Raw genomic sequence first — 16,033 nt, forward strand, 5'->3', positions numbered from 1 at the left:
AATAACAAACATCGGGATCCCGCGATCAACAATCGACAATAACCGATCCAAAACAACAAGAATTGAACACAAATGTTCACACACACACACACAATCACACTAAATGTATTTTGTGTAAATGATGATAAAAATATAAAATGATCTTTTCAATTATCATCATCACCATCATCATCATCATCATCATGATCCGGATCAGGATGATGATGATGATGATTGTATATATTGCAAATATTTCACCATTATCGATACAATTTATACTTGTAATAATATCGAAACACTTTTTTTTTCTTCTTCTGTTCGATTATTATCATCATCATCATGATCATCGAGTCGAGTTGAGTTGAATTCAAGTTGATGATTCTTGTTTTTCTCCATTTTTACAGAATTTTTCTGTTATTTTGTTATTATCACACTCACTTCACACAACAACAACAACAACAACAAAAAAAGAATACGAAACACCCGCTGTTTCTGATATATCGATATATGAACAGCAAAGAATCGGTGAATTTTTTTTTTGAACAAAGAATTTCAAATTTCTTTTCTTCTCATAGATAAATCCAATTATTGAAACACAGACAGACAAACACACACACAGTATATAATCATAATCAAGAATTTTTTTTTTGTTTTCATTGATCATCACTATGATCATTTTCATTTGGTCTAATGATCCGTTAATTTTTTTTTCGCCTAGTGTCCAGTCTAGTGTGTGTGTGTGTGTGCATTTGTCGTTTACAAACACCGATGAAAGTGTGATTGAGACAAACAAAAAAAAAATTTTTTTTTTGTAATTTCACAAAAACAAATCATTTGTTGTTGTTGTTGCTGTTGTTAGTGTCAAACAAATTTTTTTTGTTTTTTTTTATATATTCTGTTGGTCATCATCATCATCACATACGGTTGAAAAGCAATTTCCATATTTTTCTATTTTATTCAATTTAAGATTCATTCTCAACATACACATATAAGATCATATCAATTCAATTCAAGTGTAAAATTAGTCAGCAACAACAACAACAACAACAACGGCAGTTCTGCTTTTGCTGATTTAATTTTTTTTTTTTACTTTCGGGTAAATTATTTGTCCGAAAAAAAAACGACGACGACAACGACAACAACAACAACAACAGAATGGAATAGAACACAGAAAAAAAATTGATGCCAGATAAAAAAAAATATTTACCGATATATATACCCGCTTATATGTTCTGTTGGAAATTCTATATTTTTTTTTGTTTTGTTTTGTTTTGTTTTTGATTCCGGTGAATAATTCTGATCTTTGATTCAAAATTGGCCTTTAATGTATTCACGAACACATGATACACACACACACACACACACAGACAGAACTGACAAACTGGCCACTTAATTTGATCATTTCTTTGCTGTGTTGTTGTTGTTGTTGTTCACATACATGCTGCTTACGGGCTTGATTGTGTGTATGATGGAATTATTTTTTTTTATGATTTAGTCAACCATAATATACTTGATGATTGAATAAGATATTCAGATATTGCGAAAAAAAAACAAAACAAAATTGATAAAATTAAATGGTCATCATCATTATTATCATCATCGGATGAAATTGAAAATGTCAAAAACAATTGCAAGCAAATTTCAAAATGCAATCATGTTTAGACCAATTTCAATGCAAAAAAAATTTTCATTTTTTCACAATTTGATGGTTTTTTTTTCACCAACTTGAAATAATGATCGATCATGGAATTATTGACACTTTGTTTCGGGCGTTGGTTAAATATCTGACCGACCGACCGACAACAACAAAAAAAAATATATCTATCGATAATGATGATGAACGTTCATTCATAAATGAAATGTCCTTTCTGGACATATATTTATGGTTAATGATTATAAATGGTTCGATCCGGACAAAAAAGGTGTTGAAGCGGCCAAAAAAAAAAATCTCTGTCTGATGTCATGTGAATTTATGGAGAAATGAAATGAAATGAAAAATTTTCCCATTAAATCTACAGAATCCCCCAAAAAAAAGAGAGATTTCCAATCTACAGTTGTTGTTGTTGTTGTTGTTGAATATTTTATGATGATCGTCATCATTTTTCGTATGACGATTATAGACAGAAATTTAAATTTTGCTGAATTACTGAAATGAAAGGGATAAATTCAATTTTTCAATTTTTCAATATTGAAAGAAAAAAAAAAGATTGAAATTGAATTTTTTCTCATCTCTTTGGTCTCTTGATTCATTTTAATATATAAATTAATTAATCCTGTTCCTATTTTGATGATGGAAAAATTCTAATCTAATCTAATCTAATATTTTGAAAATTGAAAATTGATAGATAGATTTTTTTTCTAGCAAAACAACCACCAGCTTTTATCCTAATTGAATGGCAAGAAACCATTCACTATCATCATCATCATCATATCAAATGACACACACACACACAAATTGATAGTTTTTTTTGGATGAAAATGAAAATTAATTTTTCATCATCATCATCATCATCATCATTATAATGACGGCATGGATTTGTAATTTATTTTCTTTCAATTATTGATTTCTTTTGATGATTTTTTTTTTTGTTTTGTTTTCAATTTCGAATGATAAATTATAATGGACAGCTACCGCCACCTTTTGATCGAATGGTCGAAATAGTTTTTTTGTTGTTGTTGTTGTTGTTGGCTCACATGTGGTGTTTATTATGTGTGATGAAAAAAAATCGAAAAAAAAGCGGCATTTTGGTTTTTATTCGTTTTTTTTCTCCAAAAATAACAACAACAATTAAATCCATAGCTGAAACGACGATGGCTCAAGGTAATCAAGAATATTCAATCGAATTAATTCATATATAAAAAATTCTTGAAAATTCCAATAGCATCATCAACGGAAAACAATCAATTGGAAAAGCTTGTGGAATCGATTAAAAAACAAAAATTTGATCGTAATATTGTGGCCAATCTATCCTGTTATTATCATGATCGACTAATTGTTTGGAATGAAGATGATCAATGTCTATATGAATGTTCATTAGATGATCGTTATAATATTACAGATATTCAGGTTAGTTTAAATTTCGAATATTCTTTCCTTTTTTTCTCGTGCCTTTCGACCACCAATCAATCAATTGGCGTGTTTGTCATATTTACCACAGAATTCATTTATATATAAATAATTTATAAATAAATTCTTTCGATAATGATAATGGCGATAATTATGGATCATGAAAATGATGTAATAATTATTCTGGATCCATTATCATCATCATCATCATCACGAAAAATCTTCACAGAATCCAATCACGATTCTGATTGAAGCTGATTCTCATTTTTGTTTTAAAGCATAAAATTTCATCCATATATAGAATTATTATTAATCGATCAAACAAAAACTATATAGTCAAACAAAAAAAAATGATTACTTTTACTCTTCATTATCAATCAATCAATCAATCAACCAAACATATAGGGTTCACTTGAACTTCCTCAAAAAAAAAACGCGAACAACCAAAACTAAATAAAAACAAAATATGAAAAAAAACTAATCAAACACCGTAAAAAAAACAATTGACAAAGATCTCCGAATGGAAAAAATAAAAATAAAATTTTATAGTTTTCGAACGCGTTTAATGCCAACAACAACAACAAAAAACAATTTCCAAGAGGGGCATAAATATTGAAAATGGGGATCGAAAACACACATATCAGGTCGTATTTTATATTTGAATTTGAATTTAATTTCAATCAATATATATATATGTTTGCTGATCACGAATGCAACAAAAATAAAGAAAACAGAAACAAACGAATGACATGCAACCTAAACAATATGCAGTACAGAATATAAAAAAAACCGTTCAGATCATATTATCAGCAGTGATCATCGAGCTGGTTTTATTCATCCACCACATTATTACCAAATTTTTTTTGTTGTCTGCTAATTTTATCTTTTTTGCATGAAAAAAATACTGAAAAATTATAGAATTTTTTTTTATTCTTCCGATAATTCTGTTATTAGTATTGCAAGTTTCTCTATCTCTCATTTTTTTTGTTGAAAATCGAATTTATTGCGTGTGTTTGTACAAGGGATAGATAAGGAATCGAAAATACAGAATAAAAAAACACACACGAATGACATTCAACACACACACACAATCTGTGTGTGTGTGTTGACCGATTTTTTTTATTCTTTATTCCCTATTTTCATTTCGAAAATCGATCGATTTATTTTGTTTCAATATTTGCTTTTGATTTATTGGAACCGAAAACGAAAAAGTCTAATTTTTTTTTTAGTTTTGAAGAAAAAACTCTCAATATTATCATTATTATTGTTATTATTGTCAATTTTATTTGCATAGAGTAAACGAGATTCTTTGTTGATTGTTGTTGTTGTTGTTGTTTTTATTGCCATTCGAATTTTGATTCGATATATTCTCCATCGTTGGTTTTTATTTTCATCGATTCTGGTTTCAAATAGACGAAAAAAAAGAGATGAGAATTAGTAGAATGAAAAAAAGTGATACTTTTTTTTTAGGTACGATGTCATTACTATTGTGACTGGTTTGGGTTTTTTTTCCCAAGCAAATTAATGGGCAGCTATATTAATGATTTTAATTGTCAAATTCGAATTGTAATCGATCGATCCAATGAGAGAACAATTGAGAGTGAAAATGAATCAAACACTCACTGGCAAATTTTCATTCATCGACCATTTGAATTTCTCGATTCTTTTTTTTTTTTCTCTCTCTATCTCTCTATCTCATAGTTCAATGTGTCACACACATATGTATCGATTCTTGGAACCAAAAAAAAAAACTTGAAATTCATTATGTGTGTGTGTGACTGACTGACTTATTGACTGTCTATTTGACTTGTCCTGTTCCCACACACCATATATATTTACCCCCACCCCCTCTCCGTCTTTCGCACTAATTTTCGATTTTATTCAAACAACAATTATCGATGTTGAAAATGAATTTATTGTCATATAACCACACACACACACACACCAAATGGTGCTAATGAGTAAGCAGCAGCAGTCGTCGTATGTGCCATTGTCATCATATATTTATAGTCAATTAATTTTTTTTTTTTTTGATCTTAATCGATCGAATGATTTCCCTCTCTCTCTCTCTCTCTATCTCTCTTTTCAATGAAAATTCAAAATTATATAATCAATATCATCATCTTACCCCCTCCTCTCACTATTTATCTTTGTTTTTTCTTTTTCTTTTTTTTTGTCTCAAAATTCATAGATCGTTACATTGTCATCATTGCCAACATTTACTGTCAATTGGATATGTTCAAATCCAATGGAAAATTATATGGCCATTTATGGTACCGGTGGTTGTATGATTGTTGAATTGCCAAAAAATTGGTCTTTGTCTCGCTGTAGAACAGTAGCACCAAAAACAATAACGTCTACAGCCGCCACATCGATTACCGTTGATTCGGACCAACAACAACAACGACACCGACAAGAGACTTCCAAATTATTGATCAGGTAAGCCCAATGATGATGATTGTGAATGTGTGTGTGTGTGTGTGCATGTTCAATAAATACATAATATATATACACACAGACAATAGAAGCGTGAAAAAAAGTCACGTTCTTTTTTTTTTTTTTTGTTGATTCGAATTCGATTGTTTGTGGTTCTGGAATTTCAATTGTAACAAACTACAAACAGAATGTACGAAAAATCCATTGCCGGGCAATATTCTTTCGAAACAGTTTTTTTTATGTGTTCGATTTATGGTTATTTTGTTGCCGAATAAATAACAACAACAACAACAAAAATATGGATAGATGCCATTCAATAGATTAGATTCGAAAGATTGAGATTCATAACAAAAAAAAAACATTCGATTTTAATAATTGATCATCATGGATAGTCATTTAGAATTTTTTTTTCTATTTCTATGGATCATCAATACACATACACATACACAAACGCAGAGAGATTTGCTATTTTTTTGATTAATTTTTTTGTTTTTGTTTTATTTTATTCTGTTCTTTCAGCCGATTATTAATAATATAACCCAGATAGCAACAAAAAAAAAATATGATATGGCTGAATGGCCGACAGATATATATATCTGGTAGATAACCTGGGGGGTATATATATTGAGAATATAAAAAAAAAATCGGTTCTAGGTGTATTAAATATATGTATTTATGTATACCTGAATTGTTCATTGTCGATTCGATTTTTTTTTCTTCGTTCGTTTCGATGGTGTGTTTGGGTTTTTTTTTTTTTTTTTTTTTGGATATAATTTTTTTCCATAATTTATTAGATGGCATATGTCTGATATATGGAATTTTTTTTTTTGTTTTCCTGTTTTCTCATTGCAATTTCAAGCCAATTTTTAAATGAAACTAATTTATCCCATTGGCATTCATTATGTTTGTGTGTGTGTGTGTGTCTGGTTGTTTATCAATGATGATTATGAATTGGTTGACTGGATTTTTTTCTGGCTGGCCGTTAATAATAATGGTACTCATATATATATAGTGATAGAGATAGAGATAGAAAGTAAAAGCAAGAGACCGGATCATTGAAATTCATTCATCCCAATTCGATGATCGTGATCAAGAATGAAATCTATAGCAAACAAATAAAAGAGAGAGAAAGAGAAATGTTTTGTTTGTTATTATTATTGCGATTACGATGATGGAAACCAATTTACCGATTCGAGGTGGTCGATAATGTCCATATGCTTTTATCATAATTATAGCCATTAACAGTTGATGATTATTGTGATGATGATGACGATGATGATGACGATGATGGGTTCGAATCTTCAATTTTCAATGATTATTATCACCAAAATGTTTAGCGTGTGTGTGTGTGTTTTGTATGACTAGTTGATGATGTTGCAATGTGACTAATAAATAAATTTTTTCTTTTCTCTCTTGTAGATCATTTTCATTGGCCGAAAGAATGTTTCTAACGAATCGTAATTTAAAATTACAATGTTTACGATGGCATCCAATATCTAAAAGACATTTAATTATATTAACCAATGATAATCGTCTTAGATTATTCGATGTTTTCAATGAATTTGAACCGATTAAAACTGTTGATCTTGGTAATGATTATAATTCTGGCGTTTATTCTGGTGCATTAGGTGAAAATGCTGTTTCATTTGATTTTGGTCCATCACTATCACAATACCATGACTATAATAATAGCCTATCGATGACAATGACAGAATTGATTGATATTTATTCGATATTTGTACTAAAAGAAAATGGTGATGTTTTATTACTATATCTAAATCTTAAAGATTTATCCACATTTCATTGTCAACATCCACCATTGAAAATGCGTCCAGCTGCTGAAGATAATTATGGTTCAGAAGCATGTTCTATACTTTGTTTGGATTGTGTACCACCTATTATCATTATTGGTACTTGTTCCGGTCTTTTATATCATTGTTTAGCGATTGAAAATGATCCCATTAATCCTGATAATAATGATGATGATGATGATAACTGTGATAATGATTCCTCATACCAAATATCAACATCTAAATCGATGATTATCATACCGGAAACAGTATTGAATGTATTTGAAACGATTGAATTATCATTTCCATTGGCAACATATCAAACAATGGATAATGGTCTTGATGATGCTGGTATAGATTCAATTAGTACAGCATTGAATTTGATAGCCGATCCAAAAGATGGTCAACGATATTATTGTCAACATTCATATGGTGTTCATTGTGTGATGGTACCATTTTTCAAACAAATAGTCAATCCAACTATTAACAATGAATTTTATGATGATAAAGCTATTGTCGAATATTTGATATGTACACGGCCAACTATTGATGATCGAAAATCGCAACAACAATCAAAAGATTGTCCGACTTTTCCACTTGGAATAGGCTTAACCATTAAATATGGTTTCACATCTATTACCGTCATATTGAATACGGGCGAATTGATTAATAAACGTCTATCGAATATTGTATTAACCGATTTTGATGACGATGATCAAATTGAATTTGGCTTTCAGAGTAATTTGAATGAATCATCACCAACAATTGAACATCAGCAACAGGCGAAGAAACCAAATTTTTCTGAACACATACAACGATTATTGTCTAAAACGACTAGTTTACCGTTGATAAAATCATCAAAAACCGATTCAAAAGTCGGTATGGCTGAATTGGAAATGTTACTGAATTCAATTGATGTATTACGTATTGAATATCTGGATAAATATCTTGTGGCAGCAAAAGCTATTAATAAACGTAAAACAGTTTTAAACAACGAAATCGAAGTACAGGTTTGTCGAATGTTGTCGTTATTTCAACTGTAAACTTTTTTTTTGATTTGAATTTTTTTTTATATTTATATTCCAGCTAAATCAATTGGATCGTCATTCCAAAGAAAAGGATGAAATGCTCAAAAAATATGTAGAATTAACCGAAAAATATGACAAAATACAGGAAATGACAAATTTTCTGACTGAACGATTGGAAAATATAATTACATTGGTACAGAAACAGCGGCCAGAAATGTCTAATGCTGAATTAAAATTAAGTGAACAACTAACAGAAGAATTACAACATTTGAATGAATATCGTGAACAATTTGAATTGATACGCCAGAAACGTCGTTATCAAGATATGCAGATACAGAAATATTCATTACAACAATCATCAGTAATCTATGATGATGATAATGATGATGATGATGGTCCACCAGAATCACAACTACAATCGCCAATACAAATAAAGAATATTAAACAAATGCTAGCCAAACAGTAAGTAATTCTAATTCGTTTTTTTTTTGTCATTGACCAATATCTAATCCAATTGTTTCCTATGAATTTTTTTTAGGAGTAAAGAGATATCCGAATTGATTGCGATAATCAATACATTGAAGAAAAAACAATGAATATCTAATTCCAATAATTAAAATTTTATACTCAATAAATAATCTGATTTTTTGTGGTGCTTTTTATTGCAAAAAAAATTGATAAATTTTGATTTCATTTTGATTTCCAACCAATTGGTAACATATTCTGCGAATGGCCGGTTCTCGAAAGTCACATGAATTTTGTGTGCATTTTTGTTTTGATTTTGTTTTTGGTTGATTCAGAATTTTTTTTTGTTGCTGTTGTGGATTTTTGAAATTCAGAATTCTATAGATCATGTCATTTTCGCGTTATACACCATGGATTCTTCATTCATCGTGCCGTCCATTATTATCTGTTTCAATTCGAAATTGTCAAAACTATCGGTTTGTTTTTCGAATTGTTTTTTTTTCGCTGTTCACATTGAGTTATAAATTTTTTTTTTGTTTCCATTTCAACAACAATTCAGATTGGCCGAAATAGGTCGAATCGTTTCGCCAAAAATTTCTAATGAAAAATATGATACTGGTCAATTTTTTTTACATCGAGTATTCGGTTATCGTGGTGTTACATTGTTTCCATGGACAGCTAAAGTTTATGACCGTGATCATAGGAAAAAACAACCTAGTCAAATGTATGTTTACATTGATGCGGATGGAGAGATTTTTTTCATATTTTTTTTCTATCATTCAAGAACCCACAATGAACGAAATGAATTTAAAATGAATGGCGTTACGCCTAAACCACATACCTATTATCAGGTTTTAATTGATCAACGTGATTGCCCTTATGTGGTAGGTTTTTTTAAATTCCTATTTTTAGATTTCATTATAATTCTGATTTTTTTCGTCTTGATACAGAAAGCCCAAACAGAAGCTGTTACATTTCTAGGTAATCATGATAATACCAGAGCTTTGTATGCAATACCAGGATTGGATTATGTCGCCCACGATGATGTTATCCCATATATGAGTACTGAATCAACATTGATTCAACATCAATTGTTTGAAAAATTTCTTACTTTTGAACCTGATAAAGATCCACCATTTGCGCCTAAAGAAACTCTGTTAGCATGGCAAGAGAAAAATCATCCATGGCTTGAATTATCTGATGTTCATCGTGAAACAACCGAAAATATTCGTGTTACAGTCATACCATTCTATATGGGTTGTCGATTATCACAGAATAACAATGTCTATTGGGTATGATTTATTTGTTTTCATATTTCATTTAAATAATTGTTATCACTTATTTCAGTGGCGTTATTGTGTTCGAATTGAAAACCTCGGTGATATAACCGTACAACTTCGTGAAAGACATTGGCAAATATATAGTATACCCGGAATATTGGAATCAATTCGTGGTCGTGGTGTTGTTGGTGAAGAACCAGTGTTGTCGAAAAAATTTCCTGCTTTTCAATATAGTAGTCATGTTAGCCTACAGGATCCAAGTGGGCATATGTGGTATGTCAACTTTAAATTTCAATTTTTGATACCAATTCAAATTTTTTTTTTAATCTTAACAGGGGAATCTTTAAAATGGAACGTGAAGATGGTACAATGTTTGATTGTAAAATACCAGCATTTGCATTGGAAAGTAAACATCATAATGACAATACAACACATCCAAATCATCATCATCCCGGCCCTATTAATTTAAATCAACATAAAAAGCATCCATCAAATGCCTCAAGCAATAATGATGTAACCAATAATGATCCAAAACATACAAATTCATCATCGTCATCATCATCATCGAATAATCATCATCATCAAGATGATGATAAATAAAATTAATCGATATGAAATGGACAATCCACACAATGGAATCTTATTGGAAATTATGATCGGATATTTCGTAATCGATCATCAAGAATTTTATTTGTTGATCGTCATCGGTTATTAATTTGTTGATATTTTTATTTTCTTGTATATAGAGATTACCCGATTATTCTTGTATTTTTTTTTTGTTCATGAGAAAGTAAAAAGATAGAAAAAAGAAATACAAAATCACGAAGGTACGAAATAAAATGATTGCCCCGTCTTTCTGTTTGATTTTTTTTTTTTTTGAAAAGGAAACACAAACACACACACATACACGTCGATAGTATATATCAAATTATCTATTGACGTCATTTGGAACTCATGAGTTTGTGTAGATGATTCGGTGTAGTCTCAAAATGACATTTGAATTTTTTTTCCATATCTCGGTTTCGAGTTTTTAGATTCACATTTTCTTTTTTTTTTTTGGGCATCTATATAATAAAATTTGGTCTCTCGGTAGTAATAATAATGATGATCCAGAAAGAAAAAAAAAGCAGCAAGTTAGTAGTTCTGGTGAATTGAGTTTTTTCTTTGTGGTGAATTTTGTGTTTTGATGGCGCTTATTCGAGAAACAAAAAAAAAAATCACAAAACCTTGGCCGTCATCATCATTGTTGCTGTTGTTGTTGCTTAGTAGTCATCTTTTTGTTTGTTTGATTTTGAAAAAAAAAATTTATCATTTTTTAATAATTGATTGATTGATTTTTCGTTTATTTTGGCTATTGTTATTATAAACATAAAATGTATTCAAATATGATAAAATTCATATTCATCTGGTCATTTATATTTGCATTAACAATTCAAACCATATGTTCATTTGAATATAAACATCATAGTAATGAAGAATTGAATCAATCATTACAAGATGTTCATCATAAATGTCCATCGATTACACGATTATATGAATTAAGTGAAAAAAGTGTCAATGGTTGGCCATTGACTGTGATTGAGATATCAACGAATCCTGGTGAACATGAATTATGTAAGTTTCAGATTATTTTCGATTCACGCATTTCAATTTTTATTTTTTTCATTTCTCTTTTCAAATCAGTGAAACCTGAATTTAAATATGTGGCCAATATGCATGGTAATGAAGTTTTAGGCCGTGAACTATTACTTCGTCTTGCCGATTATCTTTGCGATGAATATCGTAATAATAATGTTGATATACAGAATCTAGTCAACAATACACGTATTCATTTATTACCATCACTGAATCCGGATGGTTGGGAATTGGCTACAGCAAATCTTGATCAAAATCATGGTTCTGATTGGTTATTGGGTCGTTCGAATCTAAATGGTATTGATATTAATCGTGATTTTCCTGATCTGGATTTGATTGCCTTTCGTCATGGTGACAAAGATGATTTTATCAATACATTGATTTATCATAAAATGCAACCGGAAACACGTGCTATCGTTGTATGGTTATTATCCAATCCATTTGTATTATCGGCAAATCTTCATGGTGGTGCTCTTGTTGCTAATTATCCATTCGATGAAACACCTGATGGTAGTATGAATACGTATACACCATCGGCCGATGATACAACATTTCTCCATCTAGCACGTACATATGCCACAAATCATCGACGAATGTCACATTCAGGTACAGCATGTGATCAGGATGAAGATTTCGGTAAACAGGGTGGTATTACAAATGGTGCTGCATGGTATTCTGTTGCTGGTGGTATGCAAGATTTTAATTATCTGGCTACGAATACATTCGAAATTACATTGGAATTAGGTTGCGATAAATATCCACCAGAATCACAATTATCAAAAGAATGGGAAGATAATAAAAAAGCTTTATTAGAATTTATCAATCAAGCACATATTGGTGCTAAAGGTTTAGTAAGAGATGAAAATGGTATGCCAATCGATAATGCAATCATTCGTGTACAGAATATCACTGATGGTATTAATCAGATTATCAATCATGATATTAGTACAAGTAAGTAATAGATAGAGTTACAGTGATTCTAAATTACTAAAATTAATTAATTTTCCTAAATAAATGAATAGCTAAAAATGGTGAATATTGGCGCCTGTTGACACCTGGCCTTTATGAAATAATGGCAGCAAAATCCGGTTATTTACCAGAAGTTAAAACCGTATCGATTGAACCACGTAATACAACGGCAACACAAGCTAAAAATGTTCCATTTTGTACTCAGAAATCTTTTTGAATGATCATCATCTGGATTAATTCTCGTTTTGGATCGAAAGCACAATCCCCCCGCCTACTGGAAAAAAAACAAAAACAAAATTTTCACATGCAACCAACGAACAACCAACCATACAATAAAATTTTAAAAGAGATTTTATTACATTTTTTAAAAACATATTTTCCTTTATAGTTATTCTATCATTGTTATGATTGAATCAATACCGTTTTGGAATGAATGGCACACTCACCACACACTGAACACAGAAAGATATGAATTTGAATAAAAAAAATCATAAATGATGAGTTTTCGAATGATTTTTCCCTACATGTTTCAATTGGTTCAATTTTTTTCATTAAAGTATGGATGATTGATAGCAACATTAGCTGGTAAACGTTTCTGTGGATCATAGATTAACATTGCATTGAGTAAATCTAATGCATCATCATCAATATCAGGTATGACTGTTTGTAGAATGTTATCTTTCCATTTTGGAAAATTACATTTATATGCTGGTAATGATGTAATACCTGGCCACGTTTCTTCCACCGGTGTTCCAAGTGTTCTTTAGATGCAGAAACGATAAATGTTAGAATTGTATGATTAAATAATAAAAAGAATTACTAACCGAAAAATTCTGAAAAGTTGATCTATCTCTGAATCGCCATGAAACAATGGCACTTTGGTAATCATTTCAGCAAAAATACAAGCAACACTCCACATATCGACCGGTGTGGAATATTTTTGACTACAAAGCAGAACTTCAGGTGCACGATACCATAAAGTGACTACTTCATGAGTATATTGTCTAACGGGAATACCAAATGCACGAGCAAGACCAAAATCGGCAATTTTAATGTGGCCATTATCGTCCAACAAAAGATTTTGTGGTTTAAGGTCACGATGGATAATACGACGAGAATGGCAAAATATCAACCCTTCAGTAATTTGTTGTAGATAGCTCTAAATTTGAATAAATTGAAATTATAGAAAAAAAACTGATGAGACTCAATTACACTTACTTTAACCAATTTTTTATCAATCATCTGTTTGGCTGGTAGTGAATCCAGATATTTTTTCAGATCCATTGATAAGAATTCAAATACCAAATGTAGACGATTCTCTTGAAGTAGAACATTTTTTAGACTGTGAAAAAAAAATTTTCCATTCAATCATAATTTTCAAATCAAATTTAACAATAAAACTCACCAAACAATATTTGGATGATTGAGCTCTTTGAGTACGGTCACTTCACGTATGGCAGTCGATGGTACACCATCATCTTCATTTTCTAAACGTATCTTTTTCAATGCAACCAATTCCGAGGTTTGTTTATGTTTAGCCTTATACACAACACCATAGGTACCTTCACCAATTTTTTCAATTTTTTGATAATCTTCCATTACAATAATAACAGAGATGATTGACAATATTTTTAATTTTTCTTTCAAACAAAAACAAAAATCTTATAAAAACAGTGTGTCACTGAATTCAAATTTAGATGTTAATGAAGTAAAAAAAAAAAACCGAAAAAAATGGTCAATGAAAATGTGCGTGATCACAACCGAATGTGTATTGTGTGTGGTAACAGAAAAAAAAACGAACGTTTTAAATCGAACTTTTTCATTTAATTTGATTGGTTAATTTTAAAACGCATGCGTCAAATAATTGTATTAACAAATTCATATGTTGCAAGTTTCTTTTCTTTTCTTTTTTTTTTTTGTTCATCAATTTTTGTTTACAATAATCTAGTCGGGTGTTTTTTTTTTAAAAATTATGATCGTAAAATCATTGTTCATATTCAATATTTTCATTATTATAATTGTGGAAAAATTTATTTCATATTTTATTATCATCATTTCAAATGATGATCAATTGTTATCGAGAACCGGACATTCATTACATTTGGAAATAGCCATTTTATCTGCGCGCGAAAATTTTGAAAAACGTCATGCTATTCGACAAACTTGGTTACAGAATGTGAAATTTTTAAATGAACATTTCAAATCCAATCAAATTTCAATTCAAATTGATGCTCATTTTATTCTTGGCTCTCGATCATGTCATATTCATCCATTAAATCGTAAAACATTATATGGATGTACGGAATTGTCCGAATGTAATTCATTATCAAATAAATCATGGTTATTTGAAAGTTACATACAGATCTAAAAATCGTTATCGTCTATTCAAAGGTTTTAGCATCAAAATATATCGTCAAATATTGGTAAATCTAATTGTAATTCGACAATCTTTGATCCATCGTTTGAACATTGTCAATGTACGAATATTGAATGCATTGACCAAAGAAAAATTGTTCGAATTTGAAATCAAACAAAATGAAAATCTTGAAGATCAAGATTTTCATAATGAAAACGTTAACATTCAACTGGATGCTGGATCTATATTGATATTTATGATCGATCATAATAATGTTTCGGACGCAACGTTTGGTCCATTATCAACCGACAATGATTGTGCAATGGAAATCTTACGGGTAAGTAATCAAAATTATCCACTAATCTATAATTCAACATTTTCATTTCATACACAGTCATATGATGGCCATATGAATGATTATGAATCCGAATCATTCAATCGAAATCAACATCGATTTGCATTGAATTTTGAATGGCAATTCGTATCGAACATTGAATCAAACAACAACAACAACAATAATAATAGCTATGTATGGCATCAAAAAATGGACTGATCTTGACTTTCGATTATCGAATGAATCCAAAACATTTGATGATATTCTATTTGTCGATTTAATCGATGTATATAGAAATCTGTCAGAAAAATTGTTGAAATTTTTTCATCACCTGTTCAATGACAATCCATTAAACATTACACATGTTCTTAAAACTGATGATGATTGTTATTTAAATGTAGCTGAAATTGTTCGATTGATTATGGAAAATTCAGATTCCAATTGTACTTGGTTTGGAAAGTAAGTTTTACAGTTTTTCAACAGTATATCAGTAAATTAAAACCATTCTCATGAAATTATAGTTTTCGAAAACAATGGCCAATTAATTATTATGGAAAATGGATGGAAAATGATTGGACATCACCTTGGTATCCATGGTTTGCATGTGGATCTGGTTACATTATTACCCATGATTTAATTGAATGGTTAGCCATAAATTTTGATAGACTTTATGCCTATCAAGGTGAAGATGTAT

General features: G+C 30.1%; 3 protein-coding genes across 4 annotated transcripts; 2 read left to right on the top strand and 1 right to left on the bottom strand.

Annotated features, from left to right (window-relative positions):
• The first annotated feature begins 2,658 nt into the window (after positions 1 to 2,658).
• Positions 2,659 to 10,898, top strand: POLDIP2 (DNA polymerase delta interacting protein 2). 2 transcript variants are annotated; one of them, XM_075732399.1, is made up of 9 exons: positions 2,659 to 2,800; positions 2,862 to 3,046; positions 5,238 to 5,485; positions 6,902 to 8,257; positions 9,325 to 9,489; positions 9,550 to 9,649; positions 9,716 to 10,057; positions 10,113 to 10,315; positions 10,381 to 10,898. In XM_075732399.1, the coding sequence occupies exons 1-9, from the start codon at positions 2,674 to 2,676 to the stop codon at positions 10,643 to 10,645; spliced, it is 2,991 nt and encodes a 996-aa protein (XP_075588514.1). In that variant the 5' UTR covers positions 2,659 to 2,673; the 3' UTR covers positions 10,646 to 10,898. The 2 variants fall into 2 exon arrangements, with proteins under 2 accessions (XP_075588514.1, XP_075588515.1); XM_075732400.1 differs by lacking the exons at positions 9,325 to 9,489; positions 9,550 to 9,649; positions 9,716 to 10,057; positions 10,113 to 10,315; positions 10,381 to 10,898 and adding exons at positions 8,359 to 8,762; positions 8,839 to 8,992 and having other exon boundaries at positions 6,902 to 8,282.
• A 184-nt stretch (positions 10,899 to 11,082) lies between these two features.
• Positions 11,083 to 13,147, top strand: LOC124496680 (carboxypeptidase E). The gene is made up of 3 exons (XM_047060236.2): positions 11,083 to 11,659; positions 11,729 to 12,631; positions 12,703 to 13,147. Exons 1-3 carry the CDS (start codon positions 11,419 to 11,421, stop codon positions 12,864 to 12,866), a joined length of 1,308 nt encoding a protein of 435 aa, XP_046916192.2. The 5' UTR covers positions 11,083 to 11,418; the 3' UTR covers positions 12,867 to 13,147.
• Positions 12,985 to 14,429, bottom strand: Cdk1 (Cyclin-dependent kinase 1). Its single transcript, XM_047060260.2, has 4 exons — positions 14,055 to 14,429; positions 13,868 to 13,991; positions 13,474 to 13,808; positions 12,985 to 13,410 (listed from the first exon to the last, which is right to left on the bottom strand). Exons 1-4 carry the CDS (start codon positions 14,246 to 14,248, stop codon positions 13,188 to 13,190), a joined length of 876 nt encoding a protein of 291 aa, XP_046916216.2. The 5' UTR covers positions 14,249 to 14,429; the 3' UTR covers positions 12,985 to 13,187.
• Positions 14,430 to 16,033: the final 1,604 nt, after the last annotated feature.

Source organism: Dermatophagoides farinae, chromosome 7, assembly GCF_024713945.1.
Source record: "Dermatophagoides farinae isolate YC_2012a chromosome 7, ASM2471394v1, whole genome shotgun sequence".
Classification (NCBI taxonomy): Eukaryota; Metazoa; Arthropoda; class Arachnida; order Sarcoptiformes; family Pyroglyphidae; genus Dermatophagoides; species Dermatophagoides farinae.